The 23,806-nt window shown below is 44.9% G+C and overlaps 1 protein-coding gene across 2 annotated transcripts in view; it reads right to left on the bottom strand.

Annotated features, from left to right (window-relative positions):
• LOC120913876 (beta-1,4-galactosyltransferase galt-1-like) overlaps positions 1 to 21,896 on the bottom strand; it is a 41,402-nt gene extending 19,506 nt beyond the window's left edge. For both annotated transcript variants that reach the window (XR_005743583.1, XM_040324188.1), the window contains exon 1: positions 21,766 to 21,896. Coding sequence is in view for 1 of the 2 variants with exons in the window: in XM_040324188.1 (XP_040180122.1) it covers positions 21,766 to 21,792 (27 nt within the window). In the remaining variant the exon portion in view is untranslated. The remainder of the gene's footprint in view (positions 1 to 21,765) is intronic.
• Between the last annotated feature and the right edge of the window lie 1,910 nt (positions 21,897 to 23,806).

Below are 23,806 nucleotides of genomic sequence, written 5' to 3'. Positions count from 1 at the left end.
TCCATTTCCTTAGTCTGCTTGTTTTCAGAAAACTGTTTGTGGGCTTTCTTGTGCATCATCTTTAGAAGAGGCTTCATTCTGGGACAACAGCCATGCAGACCAATTGGATGCAGTGTGAAGCGTATGGTCTGAGCACTGACAGGCTGACCCCCCACCTCTTCAACCTCTGCAGCAATGCTGGCAGCACTCATATGTCTATTTCCCAAAGACAACCTCTGTATATGACGCTGAGCACATACACTCAACTTCTTTGGTCGACCATGGCTGGTTCTGTTCTGAGTAGGACCTGTCCTGTTAAACCTCTGTATGGTCTTGGCCATCGTGCTGCAGCTCAGTTTCAATGTCTTGGCAATCTTCTTATAGCTTAGGCCATCTTTATGTAGAGCAACAATTCTTTTTTTTTTAGATCCTCAGAGTTCTTTGCCATGAGGTGACATGTTGAACTTCCAGTGACCAGTATGACAGAGCGATAACACCAAATGTAACACACCTGTTCCCCATTCACACCTGAGACCTTGTAACCTGTGTCATATGACACCGGGGAGGGAAAATGGCTAATTGGGCCCAATTTGAAAATTTTCACTTAGGGGTGTACTCACTTTTGTTGCCAGTGGTTTAGACCTGAATGGCTGTGTTGAGTTATTTTGAGGAGACAGCAAATATACACTGTTATACAAGCTGTACACTCACTACTTTACATTGTAGCAAAGTGTAATTTCTTCAGTGTTGTCAAATGAAAAGATATAATAAAATATTTTCAAAAATGTGAGGGGTGTACTCACTTTTGTAAGATACTGTAGGTGGCGGGATGGTAGGGGAATAACTTCTCTCGCCACTTATGTAACAATACCAATCTGGTGCAAGTCTCAAAAGTATACCAGACAGATTTCAACAAATAATAACTATAACAGGTTCTTTGCAGAATATAAAAATATATAAAAAATAAACTTGTTTGGGCTGTGATACATAGCAGTGATAGTTATCTTCTTATATAAGCAAATTAAAAGAGAAATTTGAAAAAAGGCAATAAGTTACTGTATTTATTGGCGTATAACACTCACGTTTTCACCCTACAAATTGGCTACAAATAGTGTGTGTTATACACCGATATTGCAATTTGGGCTGCCACAGAGAGAACGGGGAGAGGTCGAGACGAGCGCCGTCAGATTACGTACAACGAGATTTTCCTGTTTACTCAGCAGCCACTGTAATAGGAAGTCCAGTCTCCTGGGCCGGAATTGGACCAATGTTCTGTCTATCATAGAAACCGGTCCAGGAGACGGGACTTTGAATTAAAGAGGCTGGCGAGTAAACAGGAGATTCTCGCTGTATGTATGACGGCGCTCATCCCGCCCCCTCCCTGAGATGGGCATTGATCAGGCTGCATTCATGGCAATGGGAAGGCTGCAGATGGGCATTAATCAAGCTGTATTGATGGGCAATTGTGAGGCTACAGATTGGCATTGATTAAGCTGCATTGATCGGCAATGCTGAGGCTGCAAATGGGTATTGATCAAGCTGCAATGATGGGCAATTTTGAGGCTACAGATGGGCATTGATCAGACTGCATTGATGGGCACTGACCTTTATTTTGCTTCAAAGTTCTTAATTTAAAATGTAAATTTTTTTCCTGAAACTTCCCTCTTAAAATGAAGGTGCGTGTTATACGCCTGTGCATGTTATATGCCGATAAATTTGGGTATATTTCATAAACCAAAAAAAGAAAAGAAAAAAGGTATACCTGATAAGACACCTGAAAGTCCCAAACAAAATTTGAAAACAAATGAAGTAAATTTAAAAAGAAAAGAGGGGGAAAAAAAGGGGGAGGGGAATATTTTTCCCCTTCCCTTCTTCCTTCTAAGAGAGGACTAACCACTCTTTTTATATAATGGAAGCTCGCCAACTGGTAAGGTGATGCTGGAGAAACCACATGCTCTGTTAGCATACAAACATTCTCTGGGTTCATTCAAAATAAAAGGTGGCTGACAGCTGCTTTATAACTTGAACTTAGCCATTAACTAATCATAACTAGGCACTAAAAGGTACAAGTAACAGCAAGCTACTATAAAACACTTTGAGACAGGTCAGCATACCAGAAATACTCTGACCAAAAAATAGAAAATTGTTATAAATACTCACTGTAATTTTCATTTTCTGGTCTATCCTCACGTTAGCACACTTTGGGTTAACTCCTCCATTTTAACCCTCAGGACCATTTTCTTCTAGCCTAATAAAAGCGAGGCCTCCCCCTCCCCCTTGTTCTATTCTATAGCAGCGACAGGCCACTTAGGAAGGGAAAAAAAATTGTGCTGCTGTGAAGACTGACCAGGAAAGGAAAATTATGGTGAGTGTTGATAACAATTTTGCGTTTTCCTGGTCATCCTCCCAAGAGCACACATTGGGACATATCATAACCAATTTAGAGCGGGATAGAGAAGACAACTTAACCAGATCTATTGCTTCACAAAACTTGAATTAACTTGAAAAAGGAGCTGATACCACTGCCGTTCCAAATATAGAAGAACTACGTCTAATTTATAGTGACGAGCAAAGGTTTTGCAAGAACTCAAGCTAGCAGTTCTGCATACAGTATGTCTTCCACCAGCACATTTGCAATGGATGCTCATGAGGATGCCATCCCTTTATAGAATAAGCTCTTATAGCTAGATTCAGATAGGTTTACGCTGGCGTATCAGTAGATACGCCGTCATAACTCTGAATCTACGCCGTCGTAAATTTAAGCGTATTCTGGAAACCAGATACGCTTAAATTAGGCTAAGATACGAGCGGCGTAAGTCTCCTATGCCGTCGTATCTTAGGGTGCATATTTACGCTGGCCGCTAGATGGCGCTTCCGTTGAGTTCGGCATAAACTATGCAAATGACTAGATACGTCGCAATTAGTTATGCCGTTTACGTTAGAGATACGCCGGCGTAAAGATAAAGCTGCTCCCTAGGTGGCGCAGCCCATGCAAGTTATGCGATACGCTACGCTGCTTCAAAAGTGAGCCGCCTACCTGAATCCAGCTATTACACTCTGCAGAGGAGCAAGGCCCTGTTGATTGTATGCCAAGATGATCACCTTCTAGGTCCAGGTAGCTAAGATCCTTGACGATGCTGCCTCCCCTTTTCTAGGTCTGGATGGAAAGATGAATAGGCTATCGGTCTTATGTATTTGTTGAGACCACTGAAAGTATGTAGACAATAAACTGACCATGTCAAGTAGTTTAACCACTTCCATACCGGGCACTTACGCACCTTCCTGCCCAAGCCAATTTTCAGCTTTCAGCGCTGTTGCACTTTGAATGACAATTGCGCAGTCATGCTACACAGTACCCAAACAATTTTTTTTATAATTTTATTCCCACAAATAGAGCTTTGTTTTGGTGGTAATTGATCACCTCTGCGTTTTTTATTTTTTTGCGCAACAACTAAAAAAAGACTGAAAATTTCAAAAAAAAAATTTTTTTTATTTCTTTATGTTATTTTTTTTGTAAATAAGTACGTTTTCTTCTTCGATTACAGGCACTGATATGGCGGCACTGATGGGCACCGGTGAGGCGGCACTGATGGACACTGATAGGCGGCGCTGGTATGCAGCACTGATGGGCACTAATAGGCAGCACTTATGGGTGGCACAGATGGGCACTGAGGGGTGGCACTGAGGGCATTGCTGGGTATCACTTGTTTATCCCAGTGCCCATGTTGCCAGTCAGTGCCCATTTGTAGGCACTGATTGGCATCTTTCTAATTTTTTTTCACTGCCCCCTTCCCTGGTGGTCCAGTATGGGCTTCCCTGGTGGTCCAGTGTGGGCATCCAAGGGGGGGCTGCGCTGATAAACAATCAGCGCGAACCCCTCCTGTCAGGAGAGCTGCCGATCGGCTCTCCTCTACTCGCGTCTGTCAGACGCGAGTGAGGAAGAGCCATCAACGGCTCTTCCTGTTTACATCGTGATCAGCCGTGATTGGACACGGCTGATCACGTTGTAAAGAGTCTCCGCCGGAGGCTCTTTACTGAGATCAGAGATGCAGGGTGTCAGACTGACACCCCGCATCACCGATCGCCGCGCTGCACACCCCCACAGGCGCGCGCCGCCATGTAATCCTGCTGGACGTCAATAGACTTCCATTTAGGATTTCACAACCACTTCCCGGACGTCAATTGTCTATTGACCGGGCGGGAAGTGGTTAAGATCTAGTTGGTTCATCTGTTCCGGTGGTTGCGTAAAACTGGGTATCACCATCTCCCAGTTTACATGGAATCTGGAAATTACCTTGGAGGCAAAGGCAGATGAGGGTTGCATAATCTGGCGGAATAATGCAAAATGGATCTCTGCAGGATAGAGCTGCCAACTCTGACACCCTTCTTGCTGTTGTGATAGCTGTGAGGAAGACTAATTTTATTATCAAAAAGCACCGTGGACATGATGCAGAGGGCCCAAACAGTTACTGCAAAAGAGCTTTTAGCACCATACCCAAATTACAGGTGGGAAGAGGTTCTTCTTTAGAGGCCCCATGAAGAAATATCAATTCAATGCATTAAGATAAAAAACCTTCTGCCTCTAAAACCACTTTAGAGTTAATTATCTGCCTGTCCGCCCCTGTACAGTGTACAAATTCAGCAATACCAAAGCTGATTGACGTCAACTTGGCCCGACCAATGAAAGTGGTCAACGATCAAGACTCGAAAGCCAGCTGCCCCGAAAAGGTCAGCGGCCAGGGAGCTCCGAGATGGCAAATCGCTGAACTGAAGGTGAGTATAGTTCCGTCTTAAATTAAAAAGGAAAAAACACATATACAAAGAACACTAAAAGAAGGAAACTAAACAACCCTAAATAAAGTCTCAAAATTATAAATAAAGAAAAACAAAAAAAAAAGGAAACGAGAAAGCATATTTCAACTATCCAAAAATTTCCAATGACTATATATACGTATATTGCTACATATGCTACAATAAAATATAGGAAGAACTTGGAAAAGTGAGTGCCTTGGTTACCTATATGTCTGAACCTTCAGCTTATAACCACATACATTGATAGGGATGGTGTGCTGTGGCAGGACCTCATATTTTATATATTTTTTCTTCTTTTTTGAACTTTCCTGGGTTGGTAATAGCTACACATTGAGGTTGATTTACTGAAGGCAAATATAAATAAAAGAAAGGTCTGGTGTCACCAGTGACACACCTCCATCCCTAATAGTACAATAAAAACAAAGATATCGCTCTTCAGGACTTTATATGAGGTGCACAATAGACCGATGAAATTGACAAAAATACATACAATAAAAACTTTTATTGCATAAATAATCACACATAAAAGACACATAATCCGTTCAGGTGTCAACTATAATATAATATGATACAATATTATATCATATTATAATATTGTTGACACCTGAACAGATTTTTTAGGACCTCCAAGGTCACTAATTTCTACCCATGCCATGTCTGCCTTCCCGTTGTTCCTTGGTTACTATTTTTGGCTGGCTCAGCTGGACCCAAGCATATATTGCTGCCATCCTTGGTGAACATAGCTACAGGCACCTAGGCCTTGCCGATTGGTGAGTATGGGGTCTTTTATTTTTCTGTAAGGTCCCTCTTACCGTTTGTCCATAATTTATTCATGTGTTACATTACCTTTTTTTGCCATTCATTTCCAGATATATCTTGCATGCATCCACCCCTAAAGAGTGAGTCACATCTTGTGAAATGCGTCGGGTATTTTTATTGTTATGTATACTCATGTATTTCTAATGCAATGCGATCTTTAACCACTTAAGCCCCGGACCAATATGCAGCCTAAAGACCCAAGGGGTTTTTACAGTTCGGGACTGCGTCGCTTTAACAGACAATTGCGCGGTCGTGCGACGTGGCTCCCAAACAAAATTGGCGTCCTTTTTTCCCCACAAATAGAGCTTTCTTTTGGTGGTATTTGATCACATCTGCGGTTTTTAGTTTTTGCGCTATAAACAAAAATAGAGCGACAATTTTGAAAAAAAAGCAATATTTTTTACTTTTTGCTGTAATAAATATCCCCCAAAAACATATATAAAAACATTTTTTTTCCTCAGTTTAGGCCGATACGTATTCTTCTACCTATTTTTAGTAAAAAAAATCGCAATAAGCGTTTATCGATTGGTTTGCGCAAAATTTATAGTGTTTACAAAATAGGGGATAGTTTTATTGCATTTTTATTTTTTATTTTTTTTTTACTACTAATGGCGGCGATCAGCAATTTTTTTCGTGACTGCGACATTATGGCGGACACTTCGGACAATTTTGACACATTTTTGGGACCATTGTCATTTTCACAGCAAAAAATGCATTTAAATTGCATTCTTTATTGTGAAAATGACAGTTGCAGTTTGGGAGTTAACCACAGGGGGCGCTGTAGGAGTTAGGGTGCACCTAGTATGTGTTTACAACTGTTTGGGGGTGTGGCTGTAGGAATGACGTCATCGATCGTGTCTTCCCTATAAAGGGAATGACGCGATCGATGCGCCGCCATAGTGAAGGACGGGGAAGCCGTGTTTACACACGGCTCTCCTCGTTCTTCAGCTCCGGGGAGCGATCGCGACGGAGCGGCTATAAACAAATAGCCGCGCCGTGGTCCCGGATCGCTCCCCGAGCGGACCCGACCTCCGCATGTAGCGGGGGGGTCCCGATCGGACCCCCCACCCGCTAATAGGCGAGGACGTACCCATACGCCCATGTGCCTGTACGTGCCATATTGTGGACGTATATGTACATGGGCTGGTCCTTAAGTGGTTAACCATGTACTAATTGTATCGGCTTTGCCTTTGTTTATGATACTCTTTTGTGTGTGATTATTTCTGTAATAAATGTATTTATTGTATTTATATTTGTCAATTTCATCAGCCTATTGTGCACACTTCATATAAAGTCATATAAAGTGTTTTTTTATTGTACTGAAAGACACATTTTTGCTTGCACATGATTGGATGAGGGAAGGGAGCAGAGCTTCTGCTTATTTACTAAGCTCTGGAGCAAATGCACTTTGCAAAGTGCACAGTCTATTTGCCTTTAGTATCGACCCCATTGTCTTCCCATTGCTCCTGACAACTGCAACGCAAAAATATTATCAACAGAAACATAATTCAAGCATATTTACCTGGGAGGGATTTGGAAAACTGTCAGACTACTGAAACAGACTCACAGCAAACATCAGTATTTTCTGGAAAGCCTGAAGCTTATACTGAACGGCAAATCCATCTGGAATTGCAAACCAGGGCAGATAATCGGGCACCGACAATAGCAGCATCATGCTTATTTCCTGGCCTCGTTCCCTCAGGGCTTTGTCACTATCCTTTCCTCCATCCAACTACGCTACACCTCCCTGACTGCCCGCTGCTGGCACTGCCACTAAAATGTAAAGCTCAACCCAAGCCCAAAAATGTGTTTACGTTTTTGATAGAGTGAGTAGGAGTTTATGTTGAGTTTTATTGCTGTCTTCACTGGAGAAATGTACCTTCAATTGTTGTCTGCGTAACCAGTGCTGGCACAAGGTATCTTGGCACCCAAGGTGAGGATGCCAAAGTGTGCCCTTCCCCCCACAGAGCTTTTTAATTTGACTCAATGAAAGAAAAGTTAAGGGAAGAGAATGAAGTTAATGAAGTTAAAGTGGTTGTAAACCCACTTTTCAAAAAAAACAAAAACAAAACTGCAAGACAAAGGCTTAATGAGCTAGTATGCATAGAATGCGCGCGGGAGCCATCAGTCACGGCACAACCTCCTTTAGAAACCGCACGATCGCCGTTTCTAAAGTGCGCCGTTGTCTATGGTGCATGCCCCGTAGATATCAGCACCCGTCATTATTGTAAAGATCTCCTAAACCGCGGAGGTTAATGCCGCGTACACACGATCAGGCTTTTGCCCGGCCAAAAGCACATCGGAATTCCGACTGAATTCCATCGGAGTAAAATAGAACATGTTCTATATTTAAACTCTGATGGAATTCATCGGAATTTTCGATGAATACACATACACATGGTCGTAATTTCCGATGGAAAAAGTCTGTCTGACTTTTTCCATCGGAAATTCCGATCGTGTGTACCGGCAGGGCCGGCGCTAGCGCAAGGCAACTTTGGCGCTTGCCTTACGGCGCTAGCGCCAGCCAGGGGTCAGGGCGGAAAATTGGGGCGAACTTGCGGCCGCCCGAACGAGAACTCCACCTCCCCGCCGTTTCCACTATGAGCGCGCCGTGCGGGGTGCAGTTCACCCAGGTGCCATAGAGGTGGCGCTCAAGCGCCAGAGTGCTCCGCTCCCTCCTCCTCTCCTTGCTCTGAGCTCTCCACTGCCGCGAGTTTTGAGTCCTCCTCACGATCATCATGTTCTCCACCCGGGCGGCGTGGCTGCACACTGTCCTCTCCTCTCTTCTCCAGCTGCTGCCTGGGTGGGGCTTGTCCTGGGTGGGGTGTGTGTGTGTGTTGACCGTGTTGTGGTGGCCTCTGTACTAATAGAGGGGGGGTTACTGTACTAATGAAGGGTGTTTTTTTTGGGGGGGGGTCTGTACTAATTGTGGGGGATGGCTTGTGGGGGGGGTTGTACTAATGGGGGGCTGGCATGTGGGGGGGTCTGTACAAATGGAGGGGGTGGTTTGTCCGGGGGGGGGTTCTGTACTAATGGAAGGGGGGTCTCTGCTAATGGGGGGGTGGTTGTCCTGTGGGGTGGTCTGTACTAATGGGGGGGTATGTACTAATGGAGGGGGGGGGTGGTTTGTCCTGGGGGGCCGCAGTGTGTGTGGGCTGCCACTGCGCATTTGAAGGACGAGTCCAGACCACGCCGAGAATACGTGCAGGAACTCTTTCCAAGTTACCCCTTGTCTCCACCCCTTACCCACCTCCTGCACTGTCCCTTGGTTCCACCCCCTACCTACCGCACCATCCCTTGGTTCCACCCCCTACCTACCTTGTGCACAGTTCCATGGTTTCCCCCCTACCCACCTCCTTCACCGTCCCTTGGTTCCACCCCCCTACTGCCCATTTTAGAGAATACAGAGCCAAGTAATAATTGTGGTACTATGTCATTTGTATGGAATTTGTTGATGATAGCAACAATGGACCCCCCACAACAAAACACTCCCTCCCCCAGCAGCAATAAAAAAAAAACAGCAACAATAACAGATCACCCTGCAGCCAGCACCAATAGACTCTTCAGCAGCCAGCAACAATGGATTTCTCGGCAGCCAGCATCATTAGATCCCTCCCGGCAACACAAGACCCACCCTCAGCAACAGTGGATTTCCCACCAGCAACAATAGACCCCCCACAAAAATAGACCCCTTCCAGCAGCTAGCATCAATAGACCCTGAACTCCTTGCCATTACACACACATTCAGTGCTGGAGGTGCCGGAACTGCATTCCCCACTGAAAAAAAGCCCTGGGTGTTAGTAAATAGCAACCATCCACTACATAAATTCCACGCAAAAACAGATAAGAAGGAATTGAAAAATAAGAAAATGTGGACATTCCTGAGTTGTTCTCTCATCATGTCCCTCTACTGGTAAATAATAGCCAGTTTGTCTTATATTCCTCTTCCAGTTTGGTGCACACAACGTGCTTTTTTTTCCTGGCAGGGGAGCCAAAAAAACAAAACTTCAACCAGGCTGTCTCAGCCACAAGCCGGAGGGAAAAAATATCTCAGCAAAGGCAGAATAACTACGTTCAGTCCAGGAACACATCCACTCCCAACTTCACACATACCAGAAAAGGGGGCATTAAAGTAGAACTCCAGACAAAACTTGTTTTTCTTTTGGATGGAGTGGGGAAGGGTTAAGGGCACTGTCGATTTTTTTAATTTCAGATGGAAGTGTCCCTGATGGAAAAAAAGTGCAGAGCTAAATGATGTGCATAATAGTTATAGAACAATAATGAAATGTTTTTGTGAATAGAGTCCATATAGAGACCCCATAAAAAAATATATATATATAAAGTCAATGTGAAGACCCTGAAAAGCAAACAAAATATAAAGTCCGTGTAGGATCCAATATCACACTGAATGTGACACTAGGAATATAAATCACACAATTGCACTTGAAATTCCATGGAGGAAATAAACATGAACGTGACGATTGAATGGATAGTTGTCTGAAGGCATCAACAAGGCATCATATGGAAGAGGTAAGTATAATAGGGTACTCTTACCGGAGGGTGTGGACGCTCCGAATGGTGCAGGTCAAAACAAAACCGTGACAGGTTTTATTGGTATACAAAAAGATAAAATCACGTGAATAGTACAAATAAAAGCAGTATGGGGTGCTATAATGCAAACCCGACGCGTTTCGGCATATGCCCCTGTTGACGGCTCTCTAAGCCGAAACGCATCGGGCAGAACAGGAAAAATCAATAGATCCCCCCCATTCATGCTAAACAGCATAGATGGAGGAATATCTCCAGCCAGCTATTGTATTCTGACAGCTACTACTGTCGTGGCTGTCAGAATACTCAAGAAATGACTGCATCTGATTGGCTGTGTCAGTGTTTGGCTCATTTTCCACCTGGATCCTTCGATTTTCAGAAGTTTTTCAAGCTGGGAGGTGCTGGTAATGCCACTCATGGCTCAAATGTCAGCCAATTCAGCAGGATTCATCTGAAATTCAAACTGTGTATGGCCAGCATTACACTGGGGTAGCCAGTTGATAATGCAGTCCTGCAGCAGAGAGGCTCTAAAGCAAGTTTTCTCAACCATTATTTCTCCAGAGGATTCCTATCAACCACTACTACCACTGAATGATCTTCTTTAGCTATCTGTAAGGGTGGGGTTTTCCCACTGACCACAAAAGTAAGGAGCATTCTTCCCACTGACCACAATAGTAAGGATAATTCTTCCCAATGACCACAATAGTAAGAAGCATTCTTCCCAATGACCACAATAGTAAGAAGCATTCTTCCCACTGATCACAAAAGTAAGGAGCATTCTTCCCACTGACCACAAAAGTAAGGATAATTCTTCCCACTGACCACAATAGTAAGGATAATTCTTCCCAATGACCACAATAGTAAGGAGCATTCTTCCCACTGACCACAATACTAAGGAGCATTCTTCCCACTGACCACAAAAGTAAGGAGCATTCTTCCCACGGACCACAAAAGTAAGGATAATTCTTCCCAATGACCACAAAAGTAAGGAGCATTCTTCCCACTGACCACAATACTAAGGAGCATTCTTCCCACTGACCACAAAAGTAAGGAGCATTCTTCCCACTGACCACAATACTAAGGAGCATTCTTCCCACAGACCACAAAAGTAAGGAGCATTCTTCCCACTGACCACAATAGTAAGGATAATTCTTCCCAATGACCACAAAAGTAAGGAGCATTCTTCCCAATGACCACAATAGTAAGGAGCATTCTTCCCACTGACCACAAAAGTAAGGAGCATTCTTCCCACGGACCACAAAAGTAAGGAGCATTCTTCCCACGGACCACAATAGTAAGGAGCATTCTTCCCACGGACCACGATTGTAAGGAGCATTCTTCCCACGGACCACAAAAGTAAGGAGCATTCTTCCCACTGACCACAAAAGTAAGGAGCATTCTTCCCACTGACCACAAAAGTAAGGCGCATTCTTCCCACTGACCACAAAAGTAAGGATAATTCTTCCCAATTACCACAATAGTAAGGAGCATTCTTCCCACTGACCACAATAGTAAGGATAATTCTTCCCAATGACCACAATAGTAAGGAGCATTCTTCCCATGGACCACGATAGTAAGGAGCATTCTTCCCACTGACCACAAAAGTAAGGAGCATTCTTCCCATTGACCACAATAGTAAGGATAATTCTTCCCAATGACCACAAAAATAAGGAGCATTCTTCCCATTGACCACAATAGTAAGGATAATTCTTCCCATGGACCACAATAGTAAGGATAATTCTTCCCAATGACCACAAAAGTAAGGAGCATTCTTCCCACTGACCACAATACTAAGGAGCATTCTTCCCACTGACCACAAAAGTAAGGAGCATTCTTCCCACTGACCACAATACTAAGGAGCATTCTTCCCACTGACCACAAAAGTAAGGAGCATTCTTCCCACTGACCACAAAAGTAAGGAGCATTCTTCCCAATGACCACAAAAGTAAGGAGCATTCTTCCCAATGACCACAATAGTAAGGAGCATTCTTCCCACTGACCACAAAAGTAAGGAGCATTCTTCCCACGGACCACAAAAGTAAGGAGCATTCTTCCCACGGACCACAATAGTAAGGAGCATTCTTCCCACGGACCACGATTGTAAGGAGCATTCTTCCCACTGACCACAAAAGTAAGGAGCATTCTTCCCACTGACCACAAAAGTAAGGCTCATTCTACCCACTGATCACCATGCTAATGTCCCATGAGCTGTAAATATAGTAATTATTAGCAGGGGTTCCATGAGAACAGAAAGTTATTTCAAGGATTCCTCCATGTTAAAAAGGTTGAGAAAGGCTAAAAAACTGCTACATTTCCTGACACAACTTCTCCCTCTACCAAAACGCACATGACTGTACATCCAACCGCCCCTATACATATACACAGCACTAGGAATAATATCACTCTACGGGGCGTGGCTTGCAGCTGATGGAGTAGGACGCACCGAGCTCTAGCTCCGCCGAAAATCCTGCAACTAATCCTGCTATATTCATCCTACGACCCCGCAAACTTTGCTGCCTTACCCCCGTGGACCCAAGCAGGTCTGATATCCTGTGGAGAACCGGAGACGACACGCAGACATGTCCCGGAGGGGAAAAGATCTCCCGAACACGGCGGACCATGCGGCGCAAGATGGCGCCCGCTCCACGCGCTCGGCTAAGGAGGCGGCTATACGGCTATTCACCAAGCCGGGGAACAAGGATCCCCCTCCTCGGTCGGACCAACTACACGCAGACCGATTGGAGCGCGAGGACATGGAGACCTCTGGGCTGATCTGGTCCGAGGATACCGCGGATGCCGCCGTGTGGGACGCAGTGAGTACACAGGCCCCCCTCCCTACTACCACCGAGGAGCCAGGCTCTTCAGGGCCTACGGCAGAACCCACACTGAGGGATGTATTGTCAGCAGTTACATCCTGCAAAGTGGCCATCACCGCTTTGACCACGGAAATTAAGGGGGTGAAACTGGAAGTTAATCTGCTTAGACATGACATGCAAAAGCTCCGTGACCGCACCGCTGATTTAGAGGGGAGGATGAGCAATGTGGAGGACGATGTGGCGCCATTGCTGAGGGAAATGCACCACTTACAGTCCCAATCTTCTGGTCATGCTGCCCGTTTAGAGGACATGGAAAATAGATTGAGGAGGAACAACATAAGGGCGGTAGGGATCCCAGAAAAAGCAGAAGGCAAAAACCCAGTGGCCTTCATTGAAGGCTGTCTGACCGATACATTTGGAGACCAGACCTTTTCAAAAATGTTTGCTGTGGAAAGGGCTCATAGAGTCCCAGCTAGGCCTCCGAGGCCTGGTGCACCCCCCCGCCCATTTCTCTTTAAACTCCTGAACTTTAAAGATCGAGATGCCATTCTACAGTGCGCTAGAACCAAGGGCGACCTTATGAAAATTGATAATACTAGGATATCCTTTTATCCCGATTTCTCTGCGGAGGTGCAACGTCGGCGGGCCCAGTTCACGGATGTAAAAAGGCGTCTCAGGAAGTATGAAGTGGTATACGCTATGCTCTACCCTGCTAAATTGCGCATTGTTGCCAACAACGAAACCCACTTTTTTGAAAACCCCGCCGCGGCATCTGCTTGGCTAGACAGAATGGAACATTCACTAAGAGGGGCGCCCCCTCCTGTCCGCTGAGCTTCGCCTGCCTCACTATGGTTGTTAAGAGCTTTCCCTGTTAATGGTCAAGATGCAAGAGGGGGTTCACATATATAGCTTGATATGTTTTACAGTTCCTGATCAGGCGGACTGTCGGAACTCTGGAAGAAACTGTTTTGTTGCGTCCTGATGTGAGAGACAAAGATGCGAGTCCCTTCGATCGTTGCTTTGTACCGAGACGTTGGGGCCCCCCCAGTTCCCCACTTGTCCTGCGAGGATCAGTTTGTGCAGCAAAGCTGTGTTTTGTTTTTGCTGCCCCTTTCCCTTGTTTTTCCTATTTTTTACATTTTTTTTCTGTTTTTCCTGTCCCCTTTTGATTTTGTGTTCTTTTCAGCCTGCTGCCAGTACCTACCCGAGGACTCGGGAGAAGGTGTGCCTGTGACATGTCATATTCATGGACTTCTACACACGAGAACTGTGGGTGGTATGTTACTGTTTACCTGTGCTGGGTTGTATATTTACTGCTGGAATAGTGATAGTAAGTCGTGGCACAAAGGGAAGGTACCTTTGAGCCTTGGGCCATATGCTACTCTGTTACACTACATGTTCTTAAAGTGCCTTGTATATTATCTAGATGTTCACCTTAATCATGGCATCTGTGTTGAACTTTGTCTCTTGGAATGTACGGGGGCTGAGTGACGGTGTAAAGAGGGTGGCCATGTTTACAGCTCTGAAGAAACATGCGGCGGCGGTTGTCTGTCTGCAGGAAACTCACCTGCAGCCGGACACTCTAGCTGCACTCAAAAGAGGCTCGTACCATACTCAGTTTCACTCCACCCACTCTACATTTTCCAGAGGGGTTAGCATTCTGATAGCCAATACTACTCCCTTTGAGTTGATACAGTCGGTTATCGACGACCAAGGGCGATATGTGTTTCTGCTGTGTAAAATAATGGGAATTTGCTGTATCATTGCTAATGTTTATATACCCCCCCCATACACTCCTGAGTGCTTGGTTAAGCTTTCCCAGTTTATAGCCCTGCATTCTAATGTTCCTATATGGGTACTGGGGGATTACAACAATGTGCTCGATAGGTGTCTGGATAGATTTTCTCACAGGTCGGTGAGGGGGGCGAGTACGGGGGGTTTGACTCCTTTCGCCAAACTGATCGAAGAGCTGGGCCTACGGGACATTTGGAGGGAGAGGAATCCTGGGGTACTGGTGTATTCATGCTACTCAGCCACCTATCACTGCCTGTCTCGCATTGATCTTTGCTTGGGGAATGCAGGGGCACAAGATAGGACGGTCTCAATTTCGTATGCCCCCAGGAATATATCAGATCATTCCCCCCTGGTATTGGGTGCAAGGTTTGGTCAACAAACACAATCTAGAATGTGGAAGGTGAACCCATTTTGGTATGAATTATTCCCATCTCCTGACCCGATTTCTGGGGAAATCTCTGATTTTCTTTCAGTCAACAACGGCACTGCCAACCCAGCGATAGTGTGGGATGCCCTGAAGGCTCACCTGAGGGGGCTCATCATTAAACAGATCTCCAATATTAAGACTAAAACCAAAGAATGGGAAAATACAGTTATGAATATGGCTGGAGAAGCAGAGACTCAATATATTAGGGATCCCTCAGACATTACGGAAAGGAAATGGTTGGAGGCCCAGACAATGTATCAACAAGTCACATTAAATGCAGCAGAAAACAAACGCTTTTTTATACAACAAACTTATTTTAATGAAGGGGAGAACACAGGGCACTTATTAGCAGTTATAGCAAGAGCACAGCAGGGTAAAACACATGTTGCCGCCATTCAAACGCCGCTTGGAGACACTGTCAGTGATCAGGCCCAGGTTGCCTCTGTATTTACAGACTTTTTCAAGGAGGTATATACGTCCAAGGTGGATCCCACCGAGGAGGCGATATCTAGCTTTTTGGACCGTTGTACCTTACCTAAGGTCACGGCCCAGGAAGTGTTGATGCTGAATGCCCCACTTAAATTGGAGGAACTGTCGCTGGCTGTGTCGCAAATGGCAAATAGTAAAGCACCGGGTGCGGATGGGCTACCCATAGAAACCTACAAAAGGTATAGTGGAACACTTTTACCGGGGTTACTAGAGGTGCTTAGGGAATCTTTTGAGGCAGGTAGATTGCCACCCTCTATGGGTGAGGCTGTGGTGGTGGTACTTCCTAAGCCGGGCAAGGACCCTTTGCAGCCCGACTCGTACAGGCCTATATCATTACTGAATTCTGATGTTAAAATTTTAGCGCGAGCCTTAGCTACAAGGCTGTCCAAGGTGATAGCTAGGCTGGTCCATGTGGACCAGTCTGGATTTATCCCAGCACGCTCCACAGCACTGAATATCAGGAGACTTTTCCTGAATCTCCAGTTGCCGGTGGAGAATTCGGGACATAGGGCGATCCTCTCGCTCGACGCTGCCAAAGCTTTTGACAGCGTCGAGTGGAGATATCTTTGGTCAGTGTTGAATAGAATTGGCTTGGGAGAGAACTTTGTTAAATGGATACAACTTCTATACGCGGCCCCGTCAGCGAGAATTAGGATAAATGATGAGATGTCGGAGGCCTTTCCTTTGTTTCGGGGCACTAGGCAGGGGTGTCCTTTATCACCCCTGCTCTTTGCCCTAGCACTGGAACCGTTGGCTGCTAGAATACGCACTTCCCCTGATATAGTGGGGTTTCGACGCAGGCATGGAGAGACTAGACTGTCCTTGTATGCGGATGATGCACTGCTGTATTTGGGGGATACGGAGGGATCCCTGCTTGCTGCGATGCAACTCATAGAGACTTTCGGGGAGCTCTCTGGATTTGCCATTAACTGGCATAAGTCGGTACTCCTTCCACTCGACAACCCACCATCGGAATTGCCAGGGATAGCATCCAGGATACAAATTGTAGACTCCTTTAAGTACCTAGGAATTGTAGTGACCAGAGACCCAACAGACTATGTGTCCCTAAATCTTAAGCCTCTACTGCACAAATTTAAAACTAAATGCTCGGCCTGGTGTAAGCTGCCTCTAACGGTTACGGGACGGGTAAACCTGATTAAGATGGTTTGGGCCCCTCAGCTGCTGTATATCTTACATAATGCCCCAATGTGGATCCCAAAATGTTGGTTTCAACGAATAGACTCCCAGTTCCGATCACTTATCTGGAACAACAGAGTGGCCAGAATAAAACTCCTCACCCTTCAATACCCTAAAGATCAGGGGGGAATGGCTGTCCCCCATGCACAGACGTACTTTTATGCGGCTCAATTGCAGCACTTTGTAGGGTGGAGCCAGTCAACGGTGACGGATCCCTCTAGAACATTGCTCATTGACCCCACCACTTTGTACTCTGCAATGTCACACATGGAGATGGGCTTCCCTGGGGTCCCGGACGGTGGCCCCACGGTCTGCCTCTTAAAAAAATTATGGAAAGCTGTCAGGAAAAGGATGGGGATCACTGGTTTCCTGCCTAGCACGCCCATTTGGAGGAACAGGTTCTATGCCGAATTAGTCAAGATTCAGGACTGCTCCAGATGGGAGGCTGCGGGTATTCAATACTTACGCCAGATCTTTGATGGAGCGGCCCTGAAGTCTTTTGAAAGGCTGAGGGAGGAATTCCCCTTATTGGAAGGGTCGCACTATCACTATCTCAGGCTAGCTCATGCAATTCGATCTCAGAGCCATTGTTCCACATTGCGACGGGAGGAATCCCGCTTCTTGGAGTCGGTCTTTGACGACGCTGAGAAGAAGGGGTTTATCTCTAGAGCGTACCTGCAACTACTGGCACCCTTACAGGCACCCGATGTTCTTCCTTGTAGAGGGAAATGGGAAAACGACATAGGACCAATAGATGGGGAGCAATGGGAACAGATATTGAGTACAGGGCCTTTGGTTTCGGTCTCAGCTGCCCAAAGACTGTCGCATTTGTTCATTCTCCACAGAGTGTATAGAACTCCAGTACAATTGCACCAATGGGGTAGACGCGATTCACCCATTTGCCCTAAATGTCAGGCACACCCTGGTGACCTCATCCACATGTTGTGGAGGTGCCCCAAACTAGTGAGGTACTGGAATGCTGTGATCAAAATCACTAACTCTACCTATCAGGTCCAGTTGCCGGCAAGCCCACTTGTGTGCTTGCTGGGGGGTATTGACGAGGACCTATACTTGCCTCCTGTGTACACTGCCTTGCTTAGGCTTCTGTACTTAGCACGGAAGCTTGTAGCGAGATACTGGCTGTCTGCCCGGGTTCCATCGAGCCGGCAGTGGATACAGGAGGTCAATAGAATTCTTATCAGAGAAAAGAACACGTACATACATAGGAAGGCACCGCACAAATTTGACACCATATGGCAGGGGTGGCTGAATTCCTCGGAAGTGGCCCCCCCACAACTGGTCCTTGATAGATTACTGATTGGATGAGGTCCTGGAGGATTACCAAAATGGGATGGGTTCATCTCTTTAAAAACTGTGAGTTATGGAGGTAATGAGATGTATGGGGTGACAAACAGGGTACCTTTGGCAGCAGGCTGGGCTGATTCCCCCCCCCCCCCTCCCCTTCTTTTTCTTTTTTTTCTTTTTTTTCTTTTTTTTACCTTTTCTTTGTTTCTTCTTATTTGATTATTGTTTATTTGCCTTGTATTTTTCTCAGGCTTGTATTGCCTACAGAAGGAATGCCAGGTTCATGGAAACACTGTTTTAGCACCGTCATCAGGAATGTGTATCATCCATAGGCTATGGGTTTGATTAGTTATGTACTGTGAAGGTGCTTATCTTCTTTGTGTTGTTTATCCGGGTTGTACATCCCTGGTATTCTGTACTGCTACTGTACCTTTTTTATTTTTTCAAAATAAAAACTTTTCTGATTAAAAAAAAATATCACTCTACGCTTTTCCCTTTTCATTATAGTTGGCACTCCCTCCATGTCTCCTCTATTTAAAAAAAATAAAAATCCCTGGACCACAAACTTTTTCACCCTGGCACCCCCTCCCTCTGTGCTGGCATCTTCCACGCTGCCTGGAGCCAGGGAACATTCTAAACGCTCACTGTTTTCCTTTTTTGCCTGAACTGTTAACTTTTATTTTAGAAGCCTGTGAATTGCTTTTCTATTTGTTTCACTAAATGTAAGGGACGCAGCTTAGTACGTACTATCACCTGCCAGTCCGCCAAATCTTAAAGCTCATCTAAAACCAAAACCAAAAATTTTATAACTTGCAGCTTACCAGTCCTTAGGTATAGCGACTGCTTTAGTTTTCTCTCTTTTACCTTTATTGTCACCTGGTGAACCTGCCAATAACACTTTTAGGGTGACAACACTCCGTCCCCGTACTGTATGAAGGAGCGGCGATGTCACCCTAAGATACTCTCCTCATTTGAACTTTACACCCCCCCCCCCCCTCCTCCAATATCCATTACTTAGAAGGGCATTACTTTGTAGAACCTGAGAAAGCCGATAACATGTGTGAGATCTCAGTTCAATCAACTGAAGTTACAGAGATAATGGATTTATGCTATGGACAACAGGAGAGGGGTGGGGCATTGTAGTCCTTCTTTTGTCTTGAAATAATATTTTTTCATCTTAGGACTGGAAGCATGTTACTGGCAGAATCAGCAGATGAATTATGAATATAAAGGGGAAAAAGAAGCCACCACATCTAATGACTGGTAATCTGCAGTGTATATATAAAAAAATAAAAATTCAGGTTTTTAAACTTAAAAAAGCTTGCTGTGAGCAGGGCCCATTCCTACTCTCTGCTATGGAGAAGACAGAAGGCTACAACCTTCCTTGAGTGTGCAGTATATTCTTCCAGCTGAGTATCATGGCAGATCCTAATAATGGATCGACTTCTTCAAGGATAAACAATTCTAAATAATGTTCTCAGGACAGCTGAAAAACAACACACATGGGGCCAGATTCTCAAAGGAGATACGACGGCGTATCTCCAGATACGCCGTCGTATCTCTGAGTCTGGGCGGTCGTATCTATGCGCCTGATTCTTGGAATCAGTTACGCATAGCTTTCTATTAGATCCGACTGGCGTAAGTCTGTTACGCCGTCGGATCTTAACTGCATATTTACGCTGGCCGCTAGGGGCGTGTACGCTGATTTACGCCTAGAAATATGTAAATCAGCTAGATACGCAAATTCACGAATGTACGCCCGGCCCGACGCAGTACAGTTACGCCGTTTACGTTAGGCTTTTGCCAGGGTAAAGTTACCCCTGCTATATGGTGGCGTACATGCGGCGTACCAATGTTAAGTATGGACGTCCTTCCCACGTCAAATTTTGAATATTTTACATTGTTTACGTAAGTCGTCCGTGAATGGGGCTGGACATCATTTCACGTCGAAACCAATACGTCCTTGCGGCGTACTTTGGAGCAATGCACACTGGGAAATTCCACGGACGGCGCATGCGCCGTTCGTGAAAAAAACGTCAATCACATCGGGTCACAAGTTATTTACATAAAACACGCCCCCCTGTTCCAAATTTGAATTAGGCGGGCTTACGCCGGCCTATTTACGCTATGCCGCCGCAACTTACGGAGCAAGTGCGTAAATCGGATACGTTACGCCCGCGCAAAGATACGCCGAGCTACGAGAATCTGGCCCATGCAAACACCTAGTGCATTACTCCAGATTTATTAAAGGAAATTAAACAGCCAAACGACAGAAGAAATACACATGTCGCTCTCTGATGGTCAATCAACGTGGCAAGGGATGATGGAGCAAATGGTGATGCCGGCAGGCTGGCGCGTTTCAGGGATGCACTCCCTTCCTCATGTTTATCACGCTTACTAAAGGGCAGTATAGATGGAGATATTATGACCCAAAAGTGATATTACTGCCTTTGTGAGGAATGAATTGCTTCCACTGTCAGGGAAAACGTAACCTGAAAGCTTTTGGATGGGGGGATTGTTCTGCTTTCCTCTAGACAAAAACTGCTGGAATTTGTGGGATGGTGGTCCCTCATTTATAAAAAAAACATGACATAGTATTTATTCCAGAGTGACCCAATCCCGAGCAAAGAATGTCTAGTTTATTCCAGAGTGACTCAATCTAGGGGACAATGTATAATTCATTCCAGAGTAACCCCAGCCTATCAGAAATGGTAGAATAAAAGCATAATAACAATACTAATAGCAGTGATAATAATAGTAATAGAGAGGTATGCATTACGAGCAACTCCAGTTTGGATATATTTATTCCAGGGTGACTTTGGTATTAATGCCCGGGACAGAAACCTCAGTATGCCAGTTATTTCAGAGTGACCCCCTCTAAAGAACACAGCACCCCATTTATTTCTGAAGAAAACCAAATTACGGAATTTACAGAATGAATTTATTCCAGAGATCTCTATAGAACCCCTAAAAGTGTTATACCATAGAGAAATCAGTCAATGATTTATTCTACATTAATCCTCAGGCAACAACGGGAAAGGATTACTCTCCGGGATGTATACACAGAGTACACAGAGCATCACACTATGGGGGTTATTTACGAAAAGGCAAATCCACTTTGCACTACAAGTGCACTGGGAAGTGCAGTCGCTGTAGATCTGAGGGGGACATGCAAGGAAAATAAAAAACAGCATTTTAGCTTGTACATGATTGGATGATAAAAAATCAGCAGAGCTTCCCCTCATTTCAGATCTACAGTGACTGCACTTCCAAATGCACTTTCAGTGCAAAGTGAATTTGCGCTTTGTAAATAACCCCCCATATCTATATTATTAGTAACCTCACTGGTGTCAGCCCTGATCCATAGCAGCACCAGACATACAGTAACCCCCCCATCCCATCACTCTGACCGGACAAGATTTACTCCAGAGCCCCGCATGTGTCTGTCCCGGGAAGATGAGCGCTGCTCCCCCAGCAGAATGCTCCTGTGTCTGGGCAGGGGAGCACAAGATTTACTCCAGACTCCTGATCCCCCCACTGAGAACATCCCCCCCCCCACACACACACACAGACACCAACCTCAGCATAAGGAAGACTATAGATCATCCCCGAAATCCAGGAGAGGAGATCCGACCTCTATATGCTCATCACCAGCTGGGATCTCTCCGGTGATCTCCAGTCCGAACATCACTGCCAGACACAGGGAGGACCAGACTCTGCCTGTACTGACTGGGGACCACCACTGGGGGGCAGACCCTGACAACTGACACTGGAAATAGAACTGACACTGACCATGCCAACATAAAAAAAAAAAAAATTAGTGCCATACCAGACCACATGCCCTCAACATGGGTGGGGAGTCAAAAATAAATAAAGACAGGAGGCAGTTTTTGACAATAAGGCTTCTTTCACACTATGGATTGTATGTCCGTTTTATAATATCCGTATTACACCTATTAACGGACGTTTATTAACGGATTTAATAACGGATACATAAGGATAAATATTTTACCATTCTTCCTTTATTGAAAACGGATAATGTTTATCCGTATACATCCGTTATATCATTCCTTTCTAACGTCCGTTAATAAAAACCATTTCACCCTTTCTTGAAGTCCAGCTCCAGAAGTCTTTACTGAGCATGCTCAGTAAAATTAACGTCCGTTAACATAACGGACATTTACGGAGACATTTACTAACGTCCGTGCGCCATAGACTTCAATGTTAAAATATAACGGACGTTAATATATCCGTTACTTGCAACGGACAAAAAATGAACAAAAAATAGTGCAAGACCCGTCACATATTCCGTTATAACTAACGTCCGTACGTTATAACGGACTATTACGGATCTTTACGGAACATAAAAAAATCCCATAGACTTTAATGATATTTTATAAAGGACGTATAACTTCAGTTTTTTAACATTATCTGACGGATTTTAATACGGATTATTAAAACGGATTTATTTTGTAGTGTGAAAAGGGCCTTACTTTATTAACCACTTAAGACCCAGACCATTATGCAGGTAAAGGACCTGGCCAGTTTTTGCGATTCGGCACTGCGTAGCTTTAACTGACAATTGCGTGGACGTGCGATGTGGCTCCCAAACAAAATTGCCATTTACCCCCCCCCCCCACAAATAGAGCTTTCTTTTGGTGGTATTTTATTTTTTGCGCTATAAACAAAAATAGACGACAATTTTGAAAAACATTTTTTACTTTTTGCTATATTAAATATCCCCCAAAAAGTTATAAAACATTTTTTTTTTTCAGTTTAGGCCGATACGTATTATTCTACCTATTTTTGGTAAAAAAAAAATCGCAATAAGCGTTTATCGATTGTTTTGCACAAAATTTATAGAGTTTACAAAATAGGGGATAGTTTTTTTGCATTTTTATTAATATTTTTTTTACTACTAATGGCTGCGATCAGCGATTTTTTTCGTGACTGCGACATTATGGCGAACACTTTGGACAATTTTTACACATTTTTGGGACCATTTTCACAGCAGAAAGTGCTATAAAAATGCACTGGTTACTGTGAAAATGACAATTGCAGTTTAGGAGTTAACCGCTAGGGGGCGCTGTAGGGGTTAAGTGTGACCTCATGTGTGTTTCTAACTGTAGGGGGGCGGGGCTGGACGTGTGACGCCAGTGATCGTCGTTCCCTATATCAGGGAACAGACGATCACTGACATTGCCACAGTGAAGAACGGGGAAGGCGTGTTTACACACACCTCTCCCCGTTCTTCAGCTCATGTGATCCATCGCAGGACACCGGCGGCGATCGGCTCCGTGGGTCCTGCGGTCACGGAGCTTCAGACCGGGTCGCGTGTGTGCATGTCGCGCGACCCACGGCTGGGCTCTTAAAGGCGACGTACCTGTGACCAGCCGTGCCATTCTGCTGACGTATATTGGCGTTAGGTGGTCCTTAAGTGGTTAAAATCTTTTAAAAAAAAAACGTCCCCCGATGTAGATCCATCATCAATCATGGAAAAAATAAAGGCGATCCGCCCACGACGAAGGCTAATGCCGCGTACACACGGTCGTTTTTTTGTGATGAAAAAAAAACGTCATTTTTAAAAACGTCATTTAAAATGACCGTGTGTGTGGGGAAA

Source organism: Rana temporaria, chromosome 9 (genome assembly GCF_905171775.1).
Source record: "Rana temporaria chromosome 9, aRanTem1.1, whole genome shotgun sequence".
Lineage (NCBI taxonomy): Eukaryota > Metazoa > Chordata > Amphibia > Anura > Ranidae > Rana > Rana temporaria.
Note: the sequence above shows the minus strand (reverse complement) of the source record. Positions and strands in the feature narration are given on the sequence as shown.